Below are 22056 nucleotides of genomic sequence, written 5' to 3' on the forward strand. Positions count from 1 at the left end.
GCAGAGGCTTTAACCCAGTGAGCCATCCAGGCACTCTTAAATTTTTTTATTTAAATTAAATTTTTATTTAATGAAATTTACCAAAATAAAATTAAAACGGAAACCTTCATTTAACTAGTTTTTGTTCCTGGTTTAATAGTTAGTGGAAATAGCAGGTTCAACTACACTTTTATTCATATTTTGGTTATATTTTTCACATGATATATTGTAATTATTTGTCTTATATTTGTCTTCCCAGCAAACTGTGAGCCCTTTGAGAGGCTAAATAAGGTCAGTGTGTTTTCATAGTCTTAATATCTCATATTTTCTGTTGTACTTTGTGGTTGTCAGAATATTTGGATATATATTTGCTCACTTGTTTTTTTTTTTAACAACCCCTTGTAGGATAAGGTATTTCTTAAATTTTACATTTGGCACTTATGTTTAAATGACTTGTCTAAGATCACAAAACTGGGAGCTCCTGGGTGGCTCAGTTGGTTAAGCAACTGCCTTCTGCTCAGGTCATGATCCTGGAGTCTGGGATCGGGTCCCACATGAGGCTCTCTGATTGCCAGAGAGTCTGTTTCTCCCACTGTCGTCTCTCCTCTCATGCTCTCTCTCTCTAATAAATAAATAAAATCTTAAAAAAAAAATAAAATCACAAAACTGGGGCTTCTTTGTATGACTCTTGCTTAACTTTAAGGATTGTATAACCATAACATCATCCAGGGGAAGTTTGTGCAGTGATGAAAGTATTCTCTAATTCTGAACTGTCCCAAACAGTAGCGATTAACCGTGTGAGTGCTTAAAATGTGGCTGGTGTGACTAAAGTACTGAGCTTTTTATTTAATTTTATTTAGTCTTTTTTTAAAATTTAAGATTTATTTAACAGAGACACAACAAGAGAGGGAACACAAGCAGGGGGAGTGGAAGAGGGAGAAGCAAGTCCTCTGCTGAGCAGGGAGCTTGTTGGGGGGCTCTGTCCCAGGACTCTGGGATCATGACCTGAGCTGAAGGCAGACGCTCAATGACTGAGCCACCAGGCACCCCTATTTAGTCTTAATTTAGATAACCATAGTGGCTAGGGTATACCATTTTGGACAGGTCTAAACTCATAGGTAAAGAAACTTTACCATGACGTTATAGCAGAGATTGAGACATTGGCTTGCAGAGTAGAGTACTGGATTTAAAGTCCATCCTATACAATTCTGTGATTCTATAAACTCTGACCAGTAAAACTCTGACCAGAGTTTTATAAACGCTGGCCAGTAAAACAAGTAAATCTATGTATACCCAAAAAGTCTGCTTGAATACATTTTGAAAATATCTTTGGTAGGCTTTTTTTGTTGTTGTTTTGTTTTACTTTTACTTTTATTTAAGTGTGGTTACAGGAGTTTTTTTTTGTCCCCCCCCCCCGAAATAATTTTTTTTTTTTACAATGAACTGTCAAAGGTTTAATGTTTTTAATTCTACTTTTTAGTATGATTTCCTTCATTATTTTGCTCCCACCTCCACTATCCCTGTGGCAAACAATTCTCTCCCTTTCTCTGCTCCTTTTTTTTTTTTTTTTTTTTTTTTTAGGATTTTTAAAAATTTATTTGTTTGACAGAGATCACAAGCAGGCAGAGAGGCGGCAGAGAGAGAGGAGAGAGGAGGAAGCAGGCTCCCTGCTGAGCAGAGAGCCTGATGCGGGGCTCCATCCCAGGACCCTGGGATCATGACCTGAGCTGAAGGCAGAGGCTTTAACCCACTGAGCCACCCAGGTGCCCCTCTCTCCTCCTTTATTTCCTTAAAAATCTCAGTTTTGTGTCCTGGGAAAGGGAGAGAGATTTTATTAAGCTGTCATGATTAACCCTGTCCTTCACTATTATTTTTCCTGTGAGTCATCTCTTTTATTCTGTACTCATTTGGAAGCTGAACAGTAAATATTCCTTAATCATTTTATACTAGTAAATAGTCCTTAACATGGGTATCAGCTCCTTGAGGACAGAGGCCTGATTTCCCTTTTGTGCTCTTTAAAATGTTCAGCAAATACATGATGTGTGTCTAATTGTCTGAAGGATTCAAAGAACGTAGGAATGGTCTAGAAAAGTGTTTTTGAGTTTAATTAATGTTTGAATAAATAGTGGTCATGCATCTTTTTGGATCATTTCCTTTATGTGAAATGGGGGAAATCAACCCAGTTTTAATAACCATTCAAATCCTAATAAGAAATGGGTTAATTACTTATTTTAGTCAGTTTGCTAAATGCTATAGACTGAATGGTTGTGTCCTCTCAAAATTTATATGTTGAACCTTATCTCCAGTGTGACGGTGTTAGCAGCTGGGGGAGGGGATTAGGTCATGAGGTTGAAAATTAGTGCCCTTATAAAGAGACCCCAGAGAGCCTCTTTACCCTCCTGCCATGTAAGATGACACAAGGAGAAGGCAGTCTGAAACAGAAAGTAGGCTCTCAGCAGACACCCAGTCTGCTGGTACCTCGATCTTGGTCTTCCAGTCTCCAGAATTGTGAGACATATATTCCTATTGTTTACCAGTCTATGATACTTTGTCATAGTAGCCCGGATGATGATGATGATCTTCATCATCATTGACTTCCTGATTGGTATCAAGGAGAGGAGAGTTAGTAGAAAAGATAAAGCCTAGAACATCTGTAAGATATCTTGGTCTCTCTTGTAATGCCTCTTAATGAAAATTTTGTTTTCAGAAACTATGAAGAACATGTTGTAATCTAGGACTATTTTAAACTTCTTTTTTGGGGGAATATTATAAACTCGAGTATCATTATTAGTGTGTGAAAAGCTCTGTCATTGCTACTTAGGGTTCTTACTGTGAGGTTGGAAATTTTTATAGTACCCTGTGAAACAGTACAGGGTACCAATGTCACATTCTTTTTTTTTTTCACCTGATTTTTTTTTTTTTTCTTTAGAGTAGGCTCAACACCTAGCATGGAGCCCACCATGGGGCCCTGAACTCAAAACCTTTAGATCAAGAGTCAGTCACTTAACTGACTGAGCTACCCACATATCCTGCATGTCTCATTTCTACACTTGGAAAATTGAAAAAGGGCATTTACTTTTACAGAGAGTTTTATACCCTTGTGTGCTTAGCCTCCTGTTGTCTCTTTATTAACTCTAGCCTTTAGCTTTTACCTTGAGTATCCTGGAATGAATCCAAAAGCAGAAAAGTCCTGGAAAGAAACCATTTTGTGTCAGCTGTTCCAGAATGTTTGCCTTATGAAACTGGTAGCCATATTTATTCAATTTAGAAGGTTTATTGGTTTTGTGCTAGGCACTGTGCAAGGTTCTGGGAATAAAGATCAGAGATCAAGTTTTTGGCTTTGAGTTGTTCAAAGAGGTTTAGACTGATACATAAACAGGTAAAGATATTGCAGGATGAACACGTGAACAGCTTGCATGGAAGTATTGCTGTACAGCCCTGTATGATCTGCACATCTTATTTATTCATCAGAATAATTATGTAACATACATGGCATTCCTACCTTCATTCTACAAGGGAAGAAGCTGAGAATCAACAAATGCCCTAGGTCATTTATTGATAACCGTCAGATTGAAACTCATGTCTTCTGATTGTAAATCTTGTGATCATTGCACTGTACACCAATTCTCTTCTGATAATTACCTTCTTCTTTTCCTTAAGTGGGGAATTCTTCGGATACAAACGATTATGAGGCTTGTGTCTCAGTAACTGTTATTCTTACACAGGCATGCATTTGAACTTGTTCTAGGATTGTAAAAATCTTCAGCCAATGCATGTATCAGTTTTATAATTTTAGAAGTTTATCATCCACAATTTTTAGTATTTGTTTGCACGAGCCAGTTAAAGAAAGGATTGTTAGACATTCTAAAAATACTGGGGGCAAAACAAATTTATTATGGACTATGGTCATTTATAAACATGCCAGGGAAAGAGATCTAGGTCATTGAATTAAGGATGATAAACATAACCAGTTTTGGTATTGGTTGAATGACCACATTTATAAATGTACATTTGACAAAGCTGGCTCTGTGTAAGCAAGCATCAGAGGAGCTCAGCCTGGATGAAGTTAAACAGGAACATGAGCTCTGGGGTTAGGTCGATTCATATCTCAGCCCCATTACACACTGCTATGTGGCCTGGGGCTTCTCTTTGGGCAATGACCCATTGCAGTGCCTGCCCCACAGCTAGTACCTTGTTGCAGGGATTCAGTGGGGAGGAGAGGAGCACCTGGCATGATGGTGCTTGGTGAAGGTGGGAATGTGCCCCTTCTCTGTGATCAACACATTAAGACTGACTGGCTGCGATTTGTAAAAAAAAAAAAAAAAAAGAAAGAAAAAGATAGAAAACAAAGAAAGAAAACAGAAAAAAAAAGACAAAGACCAAAAATTGATCTTGAATGCTTTGAATGCCATGATTATTAAAAATGGAGTCGTAAAAGTGATAGATATTTTAAACTAGTAGAATAAATTACCTTTAGATGATTTTTATATATTTGTCAGAGAGAGAGCACAAGCAGAGGGAGAAGCTGGCTTCCTGCCAAGCAAGGAGTCTTATGTGGGACTCGATCCCAGGATCCTGAGATCATGACCTGAGCTGAAGGCAGACATTTAACCAACTGAGCCACCCAGGCATCCCTAGATGATTTTTATAATTGTTAATAATATATTGCTTATGTGGTATTTCAGAGTTCATACAGTATTTTAGTAAATAGTATTCTAGTTCATGTGTCTTAAGTTTTACCATCAAACCACTTTTAATAAATGGCAGAAAAAAATAAATACTCTGAAAGAGAATAGTGTAGAGAGGTGTGTGTGGAGGGGGTGGGAAGGATAGCGCAAAATGGCAAGTAGGAAAAAAATTTTTTTTTAAGATTTTATTTATTTATTTATTTGACAGAGATCACAAGTAGGCAGAGAGAGAGGAAGGGAAGCAGACTCCCTGCTGAGCAGAGAGCCCGATGAGGGGCTTGATCCCAGGACCCTGGGATTATGACCTGAGCTGAAAGTAGAGGCTTTAACCCACTGAGCCACCCCGGCACCCCAAAGAATAGTGTAGAGACGTGCGTGTGGAAGGAGTGGGAGGGATAGCGCAAAATGGCAAGTAGGACATTTTTTAAAGGCCAGCGTTTTGTCTATAAAAATCACATCAGTTTTCTGTTTTTTTCCATAAACATGTTGCAGTACTATCAGTGTAATATTTTAAATGTTTTGCCATTATAAATGATGGTTCAGGAAGATATGCTTTGTTTACTCCTGTGTTAGACTTTTTTTTTATGCATGTCAAGGGAGAATCACTGTCCTACTGGAGCAACACAACAGACTGATGAACTACATTTTGTACTTAGTTCATAGTTGAGGAAATTGAGTACCCACAGTTACACAGCTACTAAATAGAAGAACTGGGAGGTTCTCTATCGGAGGTATCTCGTGTCCCAAGTCTCTAAACCCAGTCTTTTTTTTCTTTAAGAGTTTATTTATTTGGAGAAGATAAAGTGTTTACATGAGCAGGGGAAGGGGTAGAAGGAGAGGAAGGAGCAGATTCCCCACTGAGAAGGGAGCCCAGAGGATGCAGGCTCAATCCCAGTGCCCTGGGATCATGTCCTAAGCCAAAGGCAGATGCTTAGTCAACTGAGCCACCCAGGTGCCCCTCCCCCAAATCCAGTCTTAATGCTACTCCTGCTGTAACCAGATAATACTTACGAACAAGAAGATGGTATATAATGAATAGTGCCGGGTATGAGTTGATGATAAGTAGAATTGTAAGTAGTTCTGTATCCCCAAGCAGTTTATAACTTAATTGGTCTGACAAGATGCTTCCATGAAGGGGAAAGTAAGTAATGATAAAAAAGCGAAGGGATGCAAGGCAAGAAATGTTAGCCATGAGTAATTGATTTCCAAATAAGCAGTAGAGATGAAAGTTAAGTTCTGAGGAGGAAGCGTTTGGGTTGGGCTGAAGAATATGGAAAGGCTTTGTGGACAGAAAGGGGCTTGATTTTATAGTAGGTAGTATTTCTCTAACCTTTTTCTTCTGGTCTTTTGTTTATTGCTAATAATGGCTGAAAACAATATCCCATTGTAAGCTTAGGTCTATTTTGGCTTTTTTGTTGTTTGAAAGTTATTTATATAGTTTACCCCAGAATAATTTCATAATGGCTCATTCAAATTTCTACTCTTTCCTATGCTATCCTTGATAGTGTAAGAAAATGATCTGGCACTTGTGCTCAGATGATTTTTCATTTCATTTACAAGGTTCCTTTTTGATCCCCCGTATAGCTAGCACATTACTTATTTACTTAAAGAGTTTAGCAAGACTTCCCTAATAGGGTATAGTTGACAGTTGGGATTAAGCAGAAAGGGCAAACGGTTGTGAAGGAAGAAGATCATGTTTCATTGTTGATGGGTTAAGGACCAGGTATAAGAGACCCAGAGGAGGCTTGAAGCCAGGAGGAGAAGAGACATGGTGTCCCAGTGCAGTTGATATGTGGGTTCAGGGAAGAAACTGTGCCTGTCATGGTGCCAGCTGTACAGCCCTGCACCTCCTTCTGTCATATACTCTTAGGGGTGGAAGGGATTTCAAGGAAATTTGGTCAGACCCCATTCATAAAATGTAAAACAGATGTAGAAACAACCTAAACAGACTAGAGAACTTACATAAGGTCTCATAAAAGTGACAGAGCTGGGATGAAACCCTGTGTCTCCTGAATCATAACCAAGCATTCCTACTACTTTCTCTGAAGTGTGCAAAACTCTTGGCTGATAGGAGAGGAGAACATTCCTAAATGTGATAGATAAGGACCCTTTGCTGCTGCTATTCTTTCTAATACACGAAAGTTGTTTAGAGATGGTGAGATTAATTTATCTGATGAAGGAAAGCACATTGTGTCAACGTACAGTACATCAGCATTTCTCAGCCATTTGTGAGTATGCCCTTTCTGATATCTTCCCATCTTCTGGATAGCACTATGAGCCAAGAACAATGATACTGAACTTTATTTATTGTGTTTTTTTTATTTTTTATTTTATTTTATTTTATTTTTTTTTAAAGATTTTATTTATTTATTTGACAGAGAGAGATCACAAGTAGGCAGAGAGGCAGGCAGAGAGAGAGAGGAGGAAGCAGGCTCCCTGCTGAGCAGAGAGCCCGACGCGGGACTCGATCCCAGGACCCTGAGATCATGATCTGAGCCGAAGGCAGCGGCTTAACCCACTGAGCCACCCAGGCGCTCCTATTGTGGTTTTTTTAAATAAAAATAATGTACTAGTTGTCCTTTTGCAGCTACATAGGGATATTGATGGAGAATCACTTCTGTTCTGAATTCAGTAAGTTGATCCAAGTCAATACAATATGTTATTAAAATAAATATACTTTATTTAGCAAAGATGGTATTTTATAGCTATATGTCTGCCATGGGGTTTGGTGTTATGTGTGATACTGCCATAGAGCTCATTCCCCTGTTCTTTTGGAATTTCCAGTCCAGTTGGGAGGCCAGTTATATGCACACACAGCCTCAAATCTACCATGACTAAAATGGTAATCCCACCAGTGCTCATCCCCACTACACCTGTTCCTACTGTGTCATTAAGTGGCCCCACTGTCTCTTCAGTCACTCATATTAGAAATACTGGAAACCTAGCATCACCTCGCCTCTCTTCCCCTTCTTCACTCCCTCACCTAGTCTGGTAGCAGATCCCTCTAACACACCCTTGGTACCCCACCTGAACTGTCAGCAGACATCTGTTCATCCTTTAATACTACTAACATTGCTTCTTGAGGAGAATCTGTGTCTTCCTAGATGAGGTGCTCTTTCTTCAGTGCAGTTGTTGGCAGTAAACTTCTCTGTTAATCATTGGCTGTATAGTTTGTTCAAGTCAAGGAACTTACTTTATTTCTCTTTAAAAATCCAGTACAAGGTATATTAGACCCTCAGTTTTTAAATCAGTACATTGAGTGATGGGAGGATTATTAGTTGAATTTGGGGTGTTTATAAAGCATTCCAGCGAAGTAAGGTTGTCAGGATAGACAGAGTTTAGATCTTGAAAACCTGAATGCTGTGCAAAGAAAAGAGCAGTTATAGCTGAGCACATGGGTCCACATGGCCTCCCCTGTAGCCACATGTCATCATGTGACTGCATTCTGGCCATTGAAAACAGAAGTGGTAGGTGCCCCTTCCAAGAAGGTTCCTTAATGGAGGGGCATATTATTCCCTAGCTCACCTTTCTGCTGGCTGGAATGAAATCTAAATGATGGGTGTTCCCATGGTCATCTGAAAGTACCCCGGGCCATGCATCCTATGGTTTGCACAGTAGGAAGCTAGAAGTCTTGCCAGGAATGAAAGGATGCATTTGAAAGTCAGATAGAAAAAGATGACCTGGAAAAGGAGATTGAAAAGGAGTCACCAGAGTGATGGGAGGAAAGCTAGGGAAGTGGTTCAGTAAAGAGGAACTGGGTAGCAGCTTACTCAGTTGAGTAAGAGAGAGATGGGGAACATGTCAGTGGATTCCACAACATGGAGGCCTTGGTAAGACCCCAGACATGGTAAGGGCAGAAATGGTTTTGGAATGGCTGAAGGGTAAATGGAGCATAGAAGTCTCTAAAGAAATTTGTCCTTGAAAGAGAATTTCAAATAGAAGGAACAACTGGCAGAGGGTGTGGAGTGAAAGGAAGGTTTTTCTGAGAATACTGTAATAAGCTGATGAAAATAGTCCTATTGTGAGGAAATGAGAGAACAGACCAGGTCTTGAGACAGGTTGATGAGATCCAGAGCAAATAGACAGAGATGGGGGTGTTTGCAAGGAGGAAGGACACTTCACCTCTGGTGAAGGGAATGAAGAAGAATATGGGGCACATGTGTTGGTGGGTTTACAGACTTGGGGTGCAGACATGAGGGAGCTCCTATCTGGAGCTTTCCATTCTCTCCTTTATTTAGCAGGGTCATCAGCTGAAACTTGGTAGACAGTAAGGCCATCACTCCAATATCTTCTTATAGCTTTCAGTCTCTTCCTTATAGCTTTGTTCTGTGCTGTGAGGAGACTCTCCCAAGGTTTGGATGGACCATGTAGCTGCCTGAAAATCCTGTAGTGCCTCTGCTTCCCATGGTACATAGGGCACAATAGTTAAGACACTGTGTCCCTTCTCAGCCCCATTCTCTCCACTTACTAGCTATGCTCCTACCAAAGCCAGCTGCCCTGCTGCCCTGAAACCATTCACCCTTGCTGCTTTTCAGCCTTTGAACATGCTCTTGCAGCTCTGTCCCTTTCTCCCTACCTTGTGAACTCATTTTGTAAGACCTAATTCTCATATTGGGTCCTTTAAAAATTTTTTTTTTAAAGATTTTATTTATTTATTTGACAGAGAGAGATCACAAGTAGGCAGAGAGGCAGGCAGAGAGAGAGGAGGAAGCAGGCTCCCTGCTGAGCAGAGAGCCCAATGCGGAGCTTGATCCCAGGACCCTGGGATCATGACCTGAGCCGAAAGCAGAGGCTTTAACCCACTGAGCCACGCAGGTACCCCTAAATTTTTTTTTTTAAGATTTTATTTATTTATTTGACAGATAGAGATCACAAGTAGGCAGAGGGGCAGACAGAGAGAGACATCAAAGCAGGCTCCCTGCGGAGCAGAGAGCCCGATGCAGGGCTGGATTCCAGGACCCTGGGATCATGACCAGAGCCCAAGGCAGAGGCTTAACCCACTGAGCCACCCAGGGGCCCCCCTTTTAAATTTCTTTGATGCCCCTCCTCCCACAGGCCATTAACTATAGCTTTTATTTCTATATCTATATAACTATCCTTCTATTGTAGTTTTTATATCTGGACTGAGCACAGTGTATGGTGTATATATATATATGGTAGGCAGTGGGTGAATGGATGAATTTTGATTTCTTTTCCTGTTCCTTTAGTGATTCTTAATGAAATTAAAATGAAACAAAAATTCTTAGTATTTGATGCAGGGTAAACATTTTTTCCTTTTTTTTTCCAGGTGGTTCTGGAATGGAGCCGGGATCAATACCACGTTTTGTTTGATTCCTACAGAGACAATATTGCTGGAAAGTCCTTTCAGAATCGGTAAGAAGAGATCAGTTTCGGAGAGCTGCTTCTTTGGACTTGAAGTGATGAGTCATGAGATCACCCTTGTTTTAAATATAGGATTTGAAGTTGAAGGGATTTTTCCAAGTGTAGATAGGGTTTAACCTATTCAAGACCACTTCTATCTGAAGGAATCCTCATATTTTATGACTGAAAAATCTGATTCCCAAAGAATAGTCCTGCCTTGCAGAGTTAGTTACATGATCTCATTTATCATTGCCCCAGTTCTGTGAAGTAAAGGTAATTCCATCCCTCTGCAGGATGAGGAACCCAAGTGGCTCCCCTGGCCAGTATTATTCTTTTCCAAGTCCCGGCCTGTATTCTTCTGTTGACATCTTCTTTGACTCTGTTAACCAGGGCCAGTCCCATAGAAGCCACCAGACTAACCCCTCACCCAGCCCTATGATCACCACATCTTGCTGTTCACTGTGAGGAACAACAAATAACCTCATAGGTTGGGTATTTTTCTCTTTAATGCCAAGAGGCTTCTTGGTGCAGCCACTCTTGGATGCTACCTTCAACCTTTCTTTTCCTTGGAGATTTTTTTCCACCCTCAAAAAAACAGACCTCAGAGTGGAATCAATCTTTTCTTACATCCTCCTTTCTTCCTGCAGCTAAAATGAACTGCAGTCTCCTTTTTGTTTTAATTATTACTTATATTGTTTTATATAATAAAAGCAGTTTATGTCAGTGGTTGAAAACAGTTCAAATAATACAGAAAAATAAAAGTTTATGCTTCTGTCTGTTCCATTTTTAATTTACCCTGATCTAGAGGAAGCATTATTAATGAATTTTGATTGTAGATTCTTTGGGTAATCATCATTCTAACTTTAAAAAATAAATGGAGTTCTCTCCTTTTTTATTTAACTCATTTTATGCAGTACTTATTGACTCTTTTCCGTTCTAACAGTGCACAGTGAATCATTACAGGGCAAGGAGCCATAGGTGACCAGAACAAATGTGGGGCAGCTCACAAGGGTAGCTAACCCCACAAAAGTCTAAATGTCAAAATCCTCCTTGATCCTGACTGTCCATTTCCCCCTGAGGATAGTTCTCATAAATCTTGCCCTGTGCTCTCACTGAACCGGAAAGCCTAATGAAACTATAAGTGACTACAGTTGGTATCAGTTGGCACACCCTGACAGTTTCCTGAGAACCTCCAGACTACATCACCAGTTGCTCTGGAGCCCTTCCCCACTGCTTGGAAGCATTTCCGTGTCCCTCTCTTCACTCTATATGAGTGCCTTGTGGTTTCTATCAAATAAGTGGGTTTTTAATTTACTGTACTAATTGGATGTTTGTACTGGTATAGTCATGAGTATCTTAGGGAGGAAGGGCTAAGGGATTTTTTGATTGATGTTAAGCTTTACTCTTTGCTTTGTGCCTTATGTGTGAATGACATCCCAGACTTTGCTCCTTTAACATGAAGTGAGTCTTTGAGTCTTCCTCTCTTTTAGTCACTGAGATATAACTCTGCAGTAAAGAATTGTGTAGTCCAGTGGGGAGAATGGCATGTTAAGCAAATAATTCGTGAAGTAGGGAAACTAGGCTTTTCTCTTAGGATCTCTCTCTCTTTCTTTTTTAAAGATTTTATTTATTCACTTGAGAGAGAGAGAGAGCATGAGCAGGGCGTGAGGCAAAGGGAGAGGGAGAAACAGATTCCCACTGAGTAGGGGAGTCTGACACGAGGCTTGATTCCAGGACCCAGAGATCATGACCTGAGCCAAGGGCAGACACCTAACCATTTGAGCCACCAGGCAACCCTTTTAATAGTTCTTAAAAACAGTTTTCAAAGACACTAGGGATCTGTGAAATCAAAACTATTTTTTATAACAATACTAACGTCTTATTTGCTTTTTTTTACTGTGTTGACATTGGCACTGATCGTGTAAAAGCATTGATGGGTAAAACTGCCACACCTTAGCATGAGTCACTATATTCTTTACTACCCCACATTTACATGGGTAGGATAAAAGCTAGCTTCACTTAAAAGTGTTCACGATGAAGCAGTAAAAGTTACTAATTTGATCATATCTTGATCCTTTGACCACACATCTTTTTAATGTTCTTTGTAATGAAATGCACCTGACTGGTGATTATCTTGAGGAAAAGCCCTGTGTGATTGTTTGAGTTGCAACCTGGACTAGCTGTTCTGTTTCATGGAACACCATTGTCATAACTTGAAAGGACAGATGGCAGTATTATTACTCAGACTTGGTCATTTGGCAGATACTTCTTGACAGTGAACAAAGCAATTCTGTCTCTTGAAGGAAGAGTAGTGGTATTCGTTGCCAGTGATAAAATTTGAGCTTTCAGGTGAAAATAAGAATTTGGGAAATCTTGTTTCTACTATTGTGGGCTTAACAGCTTCACAGTATCATAAAGACTTATCTCTTTAGATCTGTGGCATTGTCCAAAAAAATCACATTTGTTAATATTGTAGAAAAAAAAATGAAAGAAATACGGCACCATTTAGCAGATCTGCATTAACTCAGTGAGCTCTTATTTTCCAGATAACCAATACATTGTTATAGGATTATTGTTACAGAGGTTACAGAATCTTGCATGGGTAAAAAGCCATTCAAAGTGCAAGAAGGACCAATGGATTTCAGTGGAAAAGCACAAAAAGCTCATTAATATAGCTTCATATTCCACATTGCCACTAATTTTTAAGCAACTACCAGTTACTTTGGTGTAGGACCAGAGAGGAAAACCCACTATTACCTGAAAAAGCTATTACTACTTTTTTGAAGATTTTATTTATTTGAGAAAGAGAGAGTGAGCAGGTGGATAGGGCAGAGGGAGAGGGAGAAGCAGGCTCCCCGCTGAGCAGGGAGCCCAACGCAGGGCTTGATCCCAGAACCTTGGGATCATGACCTGAGCCAAAGGCAGATAGATACTTAACAAACTGAGCTTCCCAAGGGGCCCCCATGAAAAGGCTAAAATACAACTTTCCTTTCCAGCTAAATATCTGTATGAGCCTGGGTTTTCATTATATAGTTCAACTAAAACAACACGTGGAAGTAGATTGAACATGGAAGATCTGAGGTGCTCGCTCTCTTCTACTAAGTCATTAAGAGATTGGCAGAAATGTTAAACAGTGCTTCTCTTCTCGCTAAATTTTTTTTGTTGTTTTGGAAAATATTGTTATTTTCATTTAAAAAGTTGTTCATGGGGTGCCTGGGTGGTTCAGCCCTTAAGCATCTGCCTTTGACTCAGGTCATGATCTCAGGGTCCTGGGATCTAGCCCCATGTCAGACTCTCTGCTCAGTGGGGAGTCTGCTTCTCTCTCTCCCTCATCCTCTCTGTTCTCCCTCTCTCTCTCAAATAAATAAATAAAGTCTTTTTTAAAAGTTAATCTTGTTAACATGTGAGGAGGTTTTTTGTTTTAAAATGAATATTATAGGGAAGGCTGGGTGGCTCAGTTGGTTAAGCGACTGCCTTCGGCTCTGGTCATGATCCTGGAGTCCCGGGATCGAGTCCCATATCAGGCTCCCTGCTCGACAGGGAGTCTGCTTCTCCCTCTAACCCCCCCCGCCCCAGTTCTTATGCTCATTCTCTCTCTCACACTCTCTCTCAAATAAATAAATGAGTAAAATCTTTAAAAAAAAAAAAAGAATATTTTTAATGTGTTTTATTTTCAAATATAGCAAATATGAATAGTTACAACCTATAAACAAAAGCCTTTTGGGTTCTTAATAATTATTAAGTGTGAAATGAATAATTATTAAGTGTTCTTTAACATAGCAGTTCCCAAAACTTCAGTGTGCAGCAGAATCCCATGGAAGGCTTCAGAAAATGCATTCCAGCCCCTGCCCCACCTCCCCACCCCCTGCTGGGTTTCTGAGTCTGGAGGTCTCAGAGGGGCCCACAGAATTTTCATTTTAACAAGTTCACTGGTGACACTGAAGCTGCTGGTCTGGTGACTACACTTTGAGAACAATTCATTCGTGGATTCTTAATGAAATCCAGTTTTCCTACTTTGTTTTCATTTTAGCCAGTTTTCCTAAGAAAAGCTCAAAATGGCTTTTTTTTTAATTGTCTTTTTTTAATCAAATATTTATCAAGCACCTACTCAACCTACTGTGCCTTATGCTGGGCTCATGCTGACGGTGCACACTTGCAGAAATCACTGTCCTGAAGGAGCTTCAAAACTTTAGAAGGAAAAGTAGCTGTAGAAAATTCACATATGGAGGTCAGCAGTTTTAATCAAACATTCTTGTTCTCTTTCTGAAAAATTTTGTGTATGTGTGTTAAATATTTCTCCTCCTAATTTTAGACTGCATTAAAATATAGTTTGAGTTTTATATAAGGATATTTCGAAATTACCTAATTTTGAAGATGACAAGTAAATGCATCATATATAACATCACGTGTTCTGATATATTTTAAAATACCATAATATTTATAGGAAATTTTCATTATTTTGCTAGTTTCTCTGCAAGTCTTTTTTTTTTTTTTTAAGATTTTATTTACTTATTTGACAGAGAGAGATCACAAGTAGATGGAGAGGCAGGTAGAGAGAGAGAGAGAGGGAAGCAGGCTCCCTGCTGAGCAGAGAGCCTGATGCGGGACTCGATCCCAGGACCCTGAGATCATGACCTGAGCCGAAGGCAGCGGCTTAACCCACTGAGCCACCCAGACTTGCCCCTCTGCAAGTCTTTTTAATATTATTAGAAATGTTTAAAACAAAGTTCTATATGTCATTAAGAAGTAAATATGTAAATGATCTATTGCTACTAATTTTGTGAGGCATTAAGTCAGTCTGGGACTAGTCTAGTCATCTCTAAAATGTAGGTATTAGATTAATTAAGTATAAAATCTTTTCCAACTCTTTGGATCTAAGGTACCATTTAAGTTTTCTTGCCTATTTTATAAAATGTAGAAGTAAGGGGCTACATTCATAGTGTCCTTTATATGTCATAGCGCCTGTATACTCACTTAAACTAAACTGATTAAAATAAAAGCTGTATTACTGTCACTGTGGCTTTGGTTCTGAGTCATAGGTGACTTATTTAGTCCTCAGCTCTAAGATAAAGGCTTTCTTTTCATCTGGAAACTAAGATATAGTGGTCTCGTGGTTAGAAAGAAAGACTCAAACTCACTGTGGCTATGTCTAATAGTAGAAAAACAACTGACTCACTGACCTTGGACAGATCACACGATCTCCTAGTTTGTTTAACACCAAAGAATTAAATTGATCATATAATACAAGCTTACTAGAGCCAGTACATAAAACCATTATATACTTAATTTTTTCCCCATTTGAACATGTATGGATATTTCCTCATTCTATTAAAAAATTTCTAATAGCAGGTAATTGCTTGAAATTGCTTGTACAGGATAGCTTTGGAATGTGCAATCCTTTTTTTTTTTTTTTTTAATCTTCGGGAAAAAAACCCTTAAAAAATATGTCACCAAAGTAGTTTTTTCAGATTAATTTTTGGTCGAAGCTATTGGGAGTGAGATGACCTTGGATAATTTAGGTGTGGGCAATGCAAGACATTTCTTTTTAATGGAAAAGACTGATATATATGTTGAGGGAATGATCTTTATTTAGCCAACAAGTATATGTTAAATCCCACTCATGTACCAGACCTTATTCCTAGGCATCTCGTGATGACCAAGAGGAACTCGTTTACCCTCATACAGAACTGGCACTTTAGTGGGGAAGGTTTTTTTTTTTTTAACTTAAGCATGTGAACTACAACCTGTATATAAACAAAACAGTTATCATTGTGGATTTCTGGACTGGCAGTATTGCTGTATCTGGGAACTTGTTAGATATGCAAGTTCTGGGGCCCCACACCAGACCTAATGGGTCAGAAACTCTGGGTTGGAGCCTAACAATCTGTTTTACAAGCCATAAGGTGATTCTGATGCCTACTAATGTTTGAGAACCATTGGTATAATAACTGCATAAAAGACCTAGCTGAGAAAGCTTTCACGTACTGTTAGGGTGAGGAGAGAGAACCTGAAAATATAGGAAAGAGAGGAAGTTTTTTTGTTTTTTGGTTTTTTTTTTAATTTAATTTTATTTAATTTTGTGTGTGTGTGTTCCAAAATTCATTGTTTAGAGGAAGAGAGGAAGTTATTAATGTAACAGGGCACAAAATTTATGGTACCACATCTGCTCTAGAAATGGTCTATCTAGTGGAAGATAGACATGCATAAAAACTAGTACAACATAGCGTGCTAAGGATTCATTAGAGTACAGAGTTTAATGGAAGCTGCATGGGAAGCAGTACATTCTCTTTGTGGGAGGTGAGGGAAGAGGGCGATCGGGGAAGGAGGAAGTGGTTCAACAAAGCATGAAAAAAAAAGGATATTTTAGGCAGAGGGAGAGGCATGCTTAAAGGCACAAAACCTTGCAAGTCTTACTTTATTGGGGTAAACGACCGGAGTGTCTAAGGCACAAGGTGTAGATTATGACATGGTTTAGATGTCATTCTGCAGACAGTGGTAAACATTGTCAGGAGGGTTGGTAAATGTTCAGTTTTCACATATAGCTGAGTATTAGGTGACTCCTCATTTTTCCCATGAAGCTCTGGGTCCCTGGTTCTCCTTTGACCTTCATCTTCTCTTTTGTTCCTCCCTTTTTCCCCTTGTCTCTGCCACTCTGGCCTTTAGCCCCTTGAACATGCCAGTTAGGTATCTATTTCAGAGCATTTACACGTGGTGTTCCCATTCTCTGAACCTTTCGTCCCCCAGTTATCCACATGGCTTGCTCTCTCACTTCCTTCACATCTTTTTTTTTTTTTTTTTAAGATTTTATTTATTTATTTGACAGAGAGAGATCACAAGTAGGTAGAGAGGCAGGCAGAGAGAGAGAGGAAGGCAGGCTCCCTGCTGAGCAGGGAGCCTGATGTGGGACTTGATCCCAGGACCCTGAGATCATGACCCGAGCCGGAGGCAGCGGCTCAACCCACTGAGCCACCCAGGCTTGCCTATGAGTCATGATGAACTCCTGGATCATAGGTCCAAAATAGACCTGAAAGATGGGGGAGTTTTGGTCAGGTTGGTAAAAGAAAGGGAAAGACAGCTTTCAGCAGGGGTAAAACTTGAACAAACACTAACACAAGACCTAGGTGAGATAGTCAAGAATTAGATGCCTGCCTGAGTGCTTATTTTGAGGAAAATATAATAAGAAACTTAAGTCGGGCAAGTTCAGGAAGGTCTGTGCTAGTGTCTCATATATATCATTGACTCATTTAACAATTACTGAGCTGCTCTGTGTGCTCAGCACTTTTCTAATCGATTGGGTACTTTAGGGAACAAAACAGAAAGCTTCCTGCCTTCTTGGAGCTTACATTCTGGAGGAAGGACACACACAGTTACCAATGTAGGTAACAAGTCAATTATTTAATATGTTAGAAAGGTGGTCAGTGCTATGAAGACAAGAAAAAGCAGGGCAGGGGAAGGAGAGGGCTGGGCTGGGAGGGGCAGGACTTGGGGCAGCGGGGAATAAGGAGTGCTGCGGCATAAAACAGGGCTGGGAAAATAGAACTGGGTCATCGTTAGGGAATGTTGGATAATTCCCTTTTTGGTAATTTTATTTAGCTTCTAATTTCATTTCTGTTTGGCTACATTTGTATCTCAGCACCCTTGTTTGCTAAACTGAGCATGTGGGAGTATAAACTGAGTTTCCAAGATCTCCTGACAATCTTAAAGTGGAGTGGTGGCAGCCTCTTCGTGGGGTGGTTGTGAGGAGTAAATGGTGCAGAACTGCATAGAGATCTGCATGCATCTTGCAGAGAAAGTTCTCAACAAATAGTCTCCTAGCACCAGTTTGAAACATGCAATTTTATGATATGGTTGGCTGGTTTGATTACCTTTTCATTGTTTCGGGTTTTTTTTTCATAACCTTTGAGTTTAAACCCTTTTATACTCTTATTCCCAAATGTATTGGAAAAATGCATGTAAGCTGGAAGACCTGTGGGTTTGCCCTAGGCTCTGTCTGCCGATGCCGATCGATGTGGTTTATACCTGGGTGAATGGCACAGATCTTGAACTACTGAAGGAACTACAGCAAGTCAGAGAACAGATGGAGGAGGAGCAGAAAGCAATGAGGTAAAACTGATTCTTTAAAAACAAAACACACACTGTTCTGAGTACAAGTAACAGTGCATTTCAGAAGGAAAGGTGATGTTCACAATGCTGTCCAAACAAAAATCTGGTAACATTGCTAGCCCCTCTCAAATTCGTGCCATTAGAAGATGTTGTCAGTCATGTATCCAACCCTTGTTTCTTGGTGCCCAAGGAGAACTCAGCCACTTTAGTGGCATCCTGGCCTCACTTTGTAAGATGGCCATTTTATGACTGTGCCACTCTAGTGATGCCTTGCTCTCTGAGAGCCCTAAAGGGAAAGGAGCCTCCCAAGAAAGCCCTGGACTTCTGCTTACTCAGGCTGAGTCCCAGGTGTCATACCTTCATGAAATAAGGTATTTGTTATTCAGCATAACTACATGGTAAGAGCTGTTAATTCCCTGGGAAAGGTACAGTGCCCTTGAATGGAGAGCCTTTAGAGCTAGGGATCTGGCTGATTTTTCTTCCTTTCTGATTCCTTAGCAGTATTTGTTGAGAATTTCTCCATTCATTTCTTTGTAAATGTTTATGGGTGCTTCCCAGTTGCAGGTAATTGGCCAAGTTATACTGCAACAAATTGTCTCTTTCTCTTTGCATTAGAGGAATTTTATACCTTCCCAGTGCATGAAAATGACTTTGGCAACCTGATTTTACTAGTAAAATGTAGAAGCTTGTATGTCAACTTTTTCAGTTATTGTGGAAGGTATGTGATGGTAATAACTTGAGTATATTTAATTGAAACTTAAAATTTTATATATCTTAAATGTTGTAAGCATTATATTTCTTAACCTACTGGTTAGTTCCAGGGGAGTAACCAAGAAAATCAATGTTGTCAGTAACCTCTTGTTCACATTTAGGGCTAGTACTAGCCTATGCATATGTAATGAAATATATTTGCTTTCATTAGAGAAATCCTTGGGAAGAACACAACGGAACCAACTAAGAAGAGGTAAGTGTGTTGATATTCTTCTCAGGAATAGAGGTTGAAATGTTGAAGTAAAACTTCCAGGTTCTAACTTGTTTTTGTTGAATACACAGTATTTTATATTTATTGTCCCTCTTCAATCCCTCATCTGCTAGTTTTTGACCCCCAAATTAAGTGCTTCCATTAGATGGAAAATCTAACAGTGCCAAAGGCATAGTTGATTGAGAACTCTTATCCAGGTTGTACCTAATCAAAGCTTTATCGTTTCTGATAGATTAGTTTTCTGGATGTTAAGGTTTTTCTTCTCTGTCGTTTTCATTAATCTCTCTGGGTTTTCTTTTCTCTTGGTACACTTAAAGTATGACTTAGACCCAGTGTTTTCACTAGTTTATTTCCTTGAAAAAGCTGTCATAATGTGGCTGTTGTGATTTAAATTGTAACTGATTCTGAATAGCCCTAAAAACAAGATTGCCTCACTGACCAGCAGAAATCTCTGTTAACTGCACTCCCCCCACTTAGTTGTTAGACTTATAAGAGTTATTTTATAGAAATGAGCCTGAGGAATTTAGAGATCTTGAAGTGCCCTCTGAATCATTTTTTTATGTTATGTATATTCATTTATAAAATAGTACTGTACTGTATATACTACTGTTAATACCACTGTTAATTTTTTTTAATTTTTAAAATACCAATATTTTTAAAATAAGTACATTTTTAAAGTAGTCAAAGTAATAGTGCCACATTACAGAAAGGTTGAGAGGACAGTGAAAAAAATAGGCTCGCATAATTCTATGGTCTCATTCAGCTGTGATCATTATATTATTCCCTTTTCATGCATGTGTTTATAGTCATAATTTATAATCTTTTTTTATAATTTATAACCCATGTACAATTTTGTATCATTTTAAAATTTATATAATCTATACATATCTGTTGATAAATTATCTTGGTGCTTCTTCTCAGTTGTAATAGTTAATAATATTCCATAAAATAACTACTGTAATTTACTAAATGTTGGGCACTTCTGTATTTCACTATTGTAAATATTTTGTGATCTTATATTTGGGTCTGTCACATTTTCTGTGTGTGTGTGTGTGTGTGTGTGTTTTCCCTGTTTTGTTTCTCTTCTTCTGCTTGGACTAGATTCCTGAAAGTAAACTACTGAGGAAGAAGCATATGTATAAATTTTTATGGGTCTGAATAAGGACACATGCGAATGCTATAAAATTAATTCTCCAGAGAGGAAATGGGAAATACCCCCCTTCACTGACACCAGCAGTGTTTGAGAGGAATAGGTGTACTGTGCTTGCACTAACACTGAGTCCCTTTTTTTGCGGGATGCTAATTTAGTAAACAAAATGTGATACCTCATTGTTTCCTTTTGCATTTCTTTAAATATTACTGTGGTTGGACAGTTTTACATATTAACTAGTCACAGCTCCCACTTTGTGAGTTCCCCAGCTGTGTTTTGTCCATTGTTTATTTAGGGATTGTGTTTATTCTAGGTATTCCTTACGTTTAGATAGAAATATCTGAAACATTCATCTTAGAACCTTGTTGCATTTGCTTTTATTTACATTAGTGTCATGTCTTTCCAGTGTATTTGTGAATTGGTAAATTGTATCTGGTAGGCTGACACTCTGTGAACAGAATTTATCTACTTCCTAATCTGCCTAATGATAGACTTAATTGGAATTATGAAAAATATTTAAAATGGTAGTGAAATGCTTAATTTCTTGTGTACCTTTGAGTTAGTAAATTTTGGTGGCAATTCTATTAATAGGAGTTGGAAAGCACTTTCTAAAGCTCTAAAGCTGCCCTTGTTTAAAATAATTTTATATCATACTTGCTATCTTTATATTCCTGACAAGATTTGTGTTTATTAAATATGATTTTTATAGGATATAGAAAAACATCTAGAAAATTTAAGGTACAAACAAGCTTTTCAATGTTGATTAATTTTTCAAGAATGTTTTTGAGCATGTTGGTGTCTGTTCCCAGTGAGAAGCAGCTGGAGTGTTTGCTGACACATTGCATCAAGGTGCCAATGCTCGTCCTGGATCCGGCTCTGCCAGCCAACATCACACTGAAGGAACTGCCATCTCTTTATCCATCTTTTCATTCGGCCAGTGACATAGTCAATGTTGCAAAACCAAAAAACCCTTCCACTAATGTCTCAGTTGTTGTTTTCGACAGTGCTAAGAATGGTAAGATCTCCTATGGGTATTTTAAAATCATTTCATCATTGATGGTTTGAATAACAAAATTCTAAATGGAACAGACATGATTCAGTTTTTAAAGAAGTACTTGATAAACTAAAAACATAAAAGGAGAAGCAAAAGAGCTGCCACTGTATTTCAGCCCTAACTTCAGAAAGGGATTACATATATCTTACTCCCTGTTATACACTTGCCTTTCTGTGCTGTGGTCAGGACCTTAAATTTGATACCTTATTCGCTTGGCTCTGAGTTATTGTGGAGGCTTATTACTATTATTATTTTTTGCCATATAACTCTTCAGCAAGTTATTTTCTCCAGTTTTAACAGAGCATACTGGAAGATTCTTATTTTACATTCTGAATTATCTGATTATACAGTTTGTTGGTCAGATAATAGAACTGAAATTATAATTTCTGGATAGAATAATACACACATTCGAGATCCTGTCCTCCCACTTGGCCACTGAGCTGGTGAGCCTGTGTCTACTCTGGTCTGTTGTCTCTCATGCTTCTGTCCTGAGCCTCTCTCCTTGGAGCCTACATGTGTTTCACCTGTATAAAATGAAAACGGTCATGTCCCTTTTACAGCATTGAGTCCTGTTCTTAAGTTCCCATTCTTTCTGTGTCATACCTCCCAGCTTAAATCTTTGAAATATCTTTGATGTGTTCTTCCTTTTTACCTCCATCACTAATAATTTATCTCACCCTATTACTTGCTTTTGTTTTTCACAAATGATTCCCTCCTTTACTTATCTCACTTTGTCTAC

At 38.9% G+C, this 22056-nt stretch overlaps 1 protein-coding gene across 2 annotated transcripts in view; it reads left to right on the forward strand.

Moving 5' to 3' along the window:
- GNPTAB (N-acetylglucosamine-1-phosphate transferase subunits alpha and beta) overlaps nt 1-22056 on the forward strand; it is a 76146-nt gene that overhangs the window by 17465 nt on the left and 36625 nt on the right. Inside the window, exons 2-5 of one of the 2 annotated variants that reach the window (XM_082739118.1) lie at nt 9955-10040; nt 18012-18131; nt 19054-19095; nt 21073-21278. In XM_082739118.1, the coding sequence (XP_082595244.1) occupies nt 9955-10040; nt 18012-18131; nt 19054-19095; nt 21073-21278 (454 nt within the window). The remainder of the gene's footprint in view (nt 1-9954; nt 10041-18011; nt 18132-19053; nt 19096-21072; nt 21279-22056) is intronic. The other variant, XM_082739119.1, reaches the window with a different exon arrangement.

Source organism: Mustela nivalis (genome assembly GCF_964662115.1).
Source record: "Mustela nivalis genome assembly, chromosome: 7".
NCBI lineage: Eukaryota > Metazoa > Chordata > Mammalia > Carnivora > Mustelidae > Mustela > Mustela nivalis.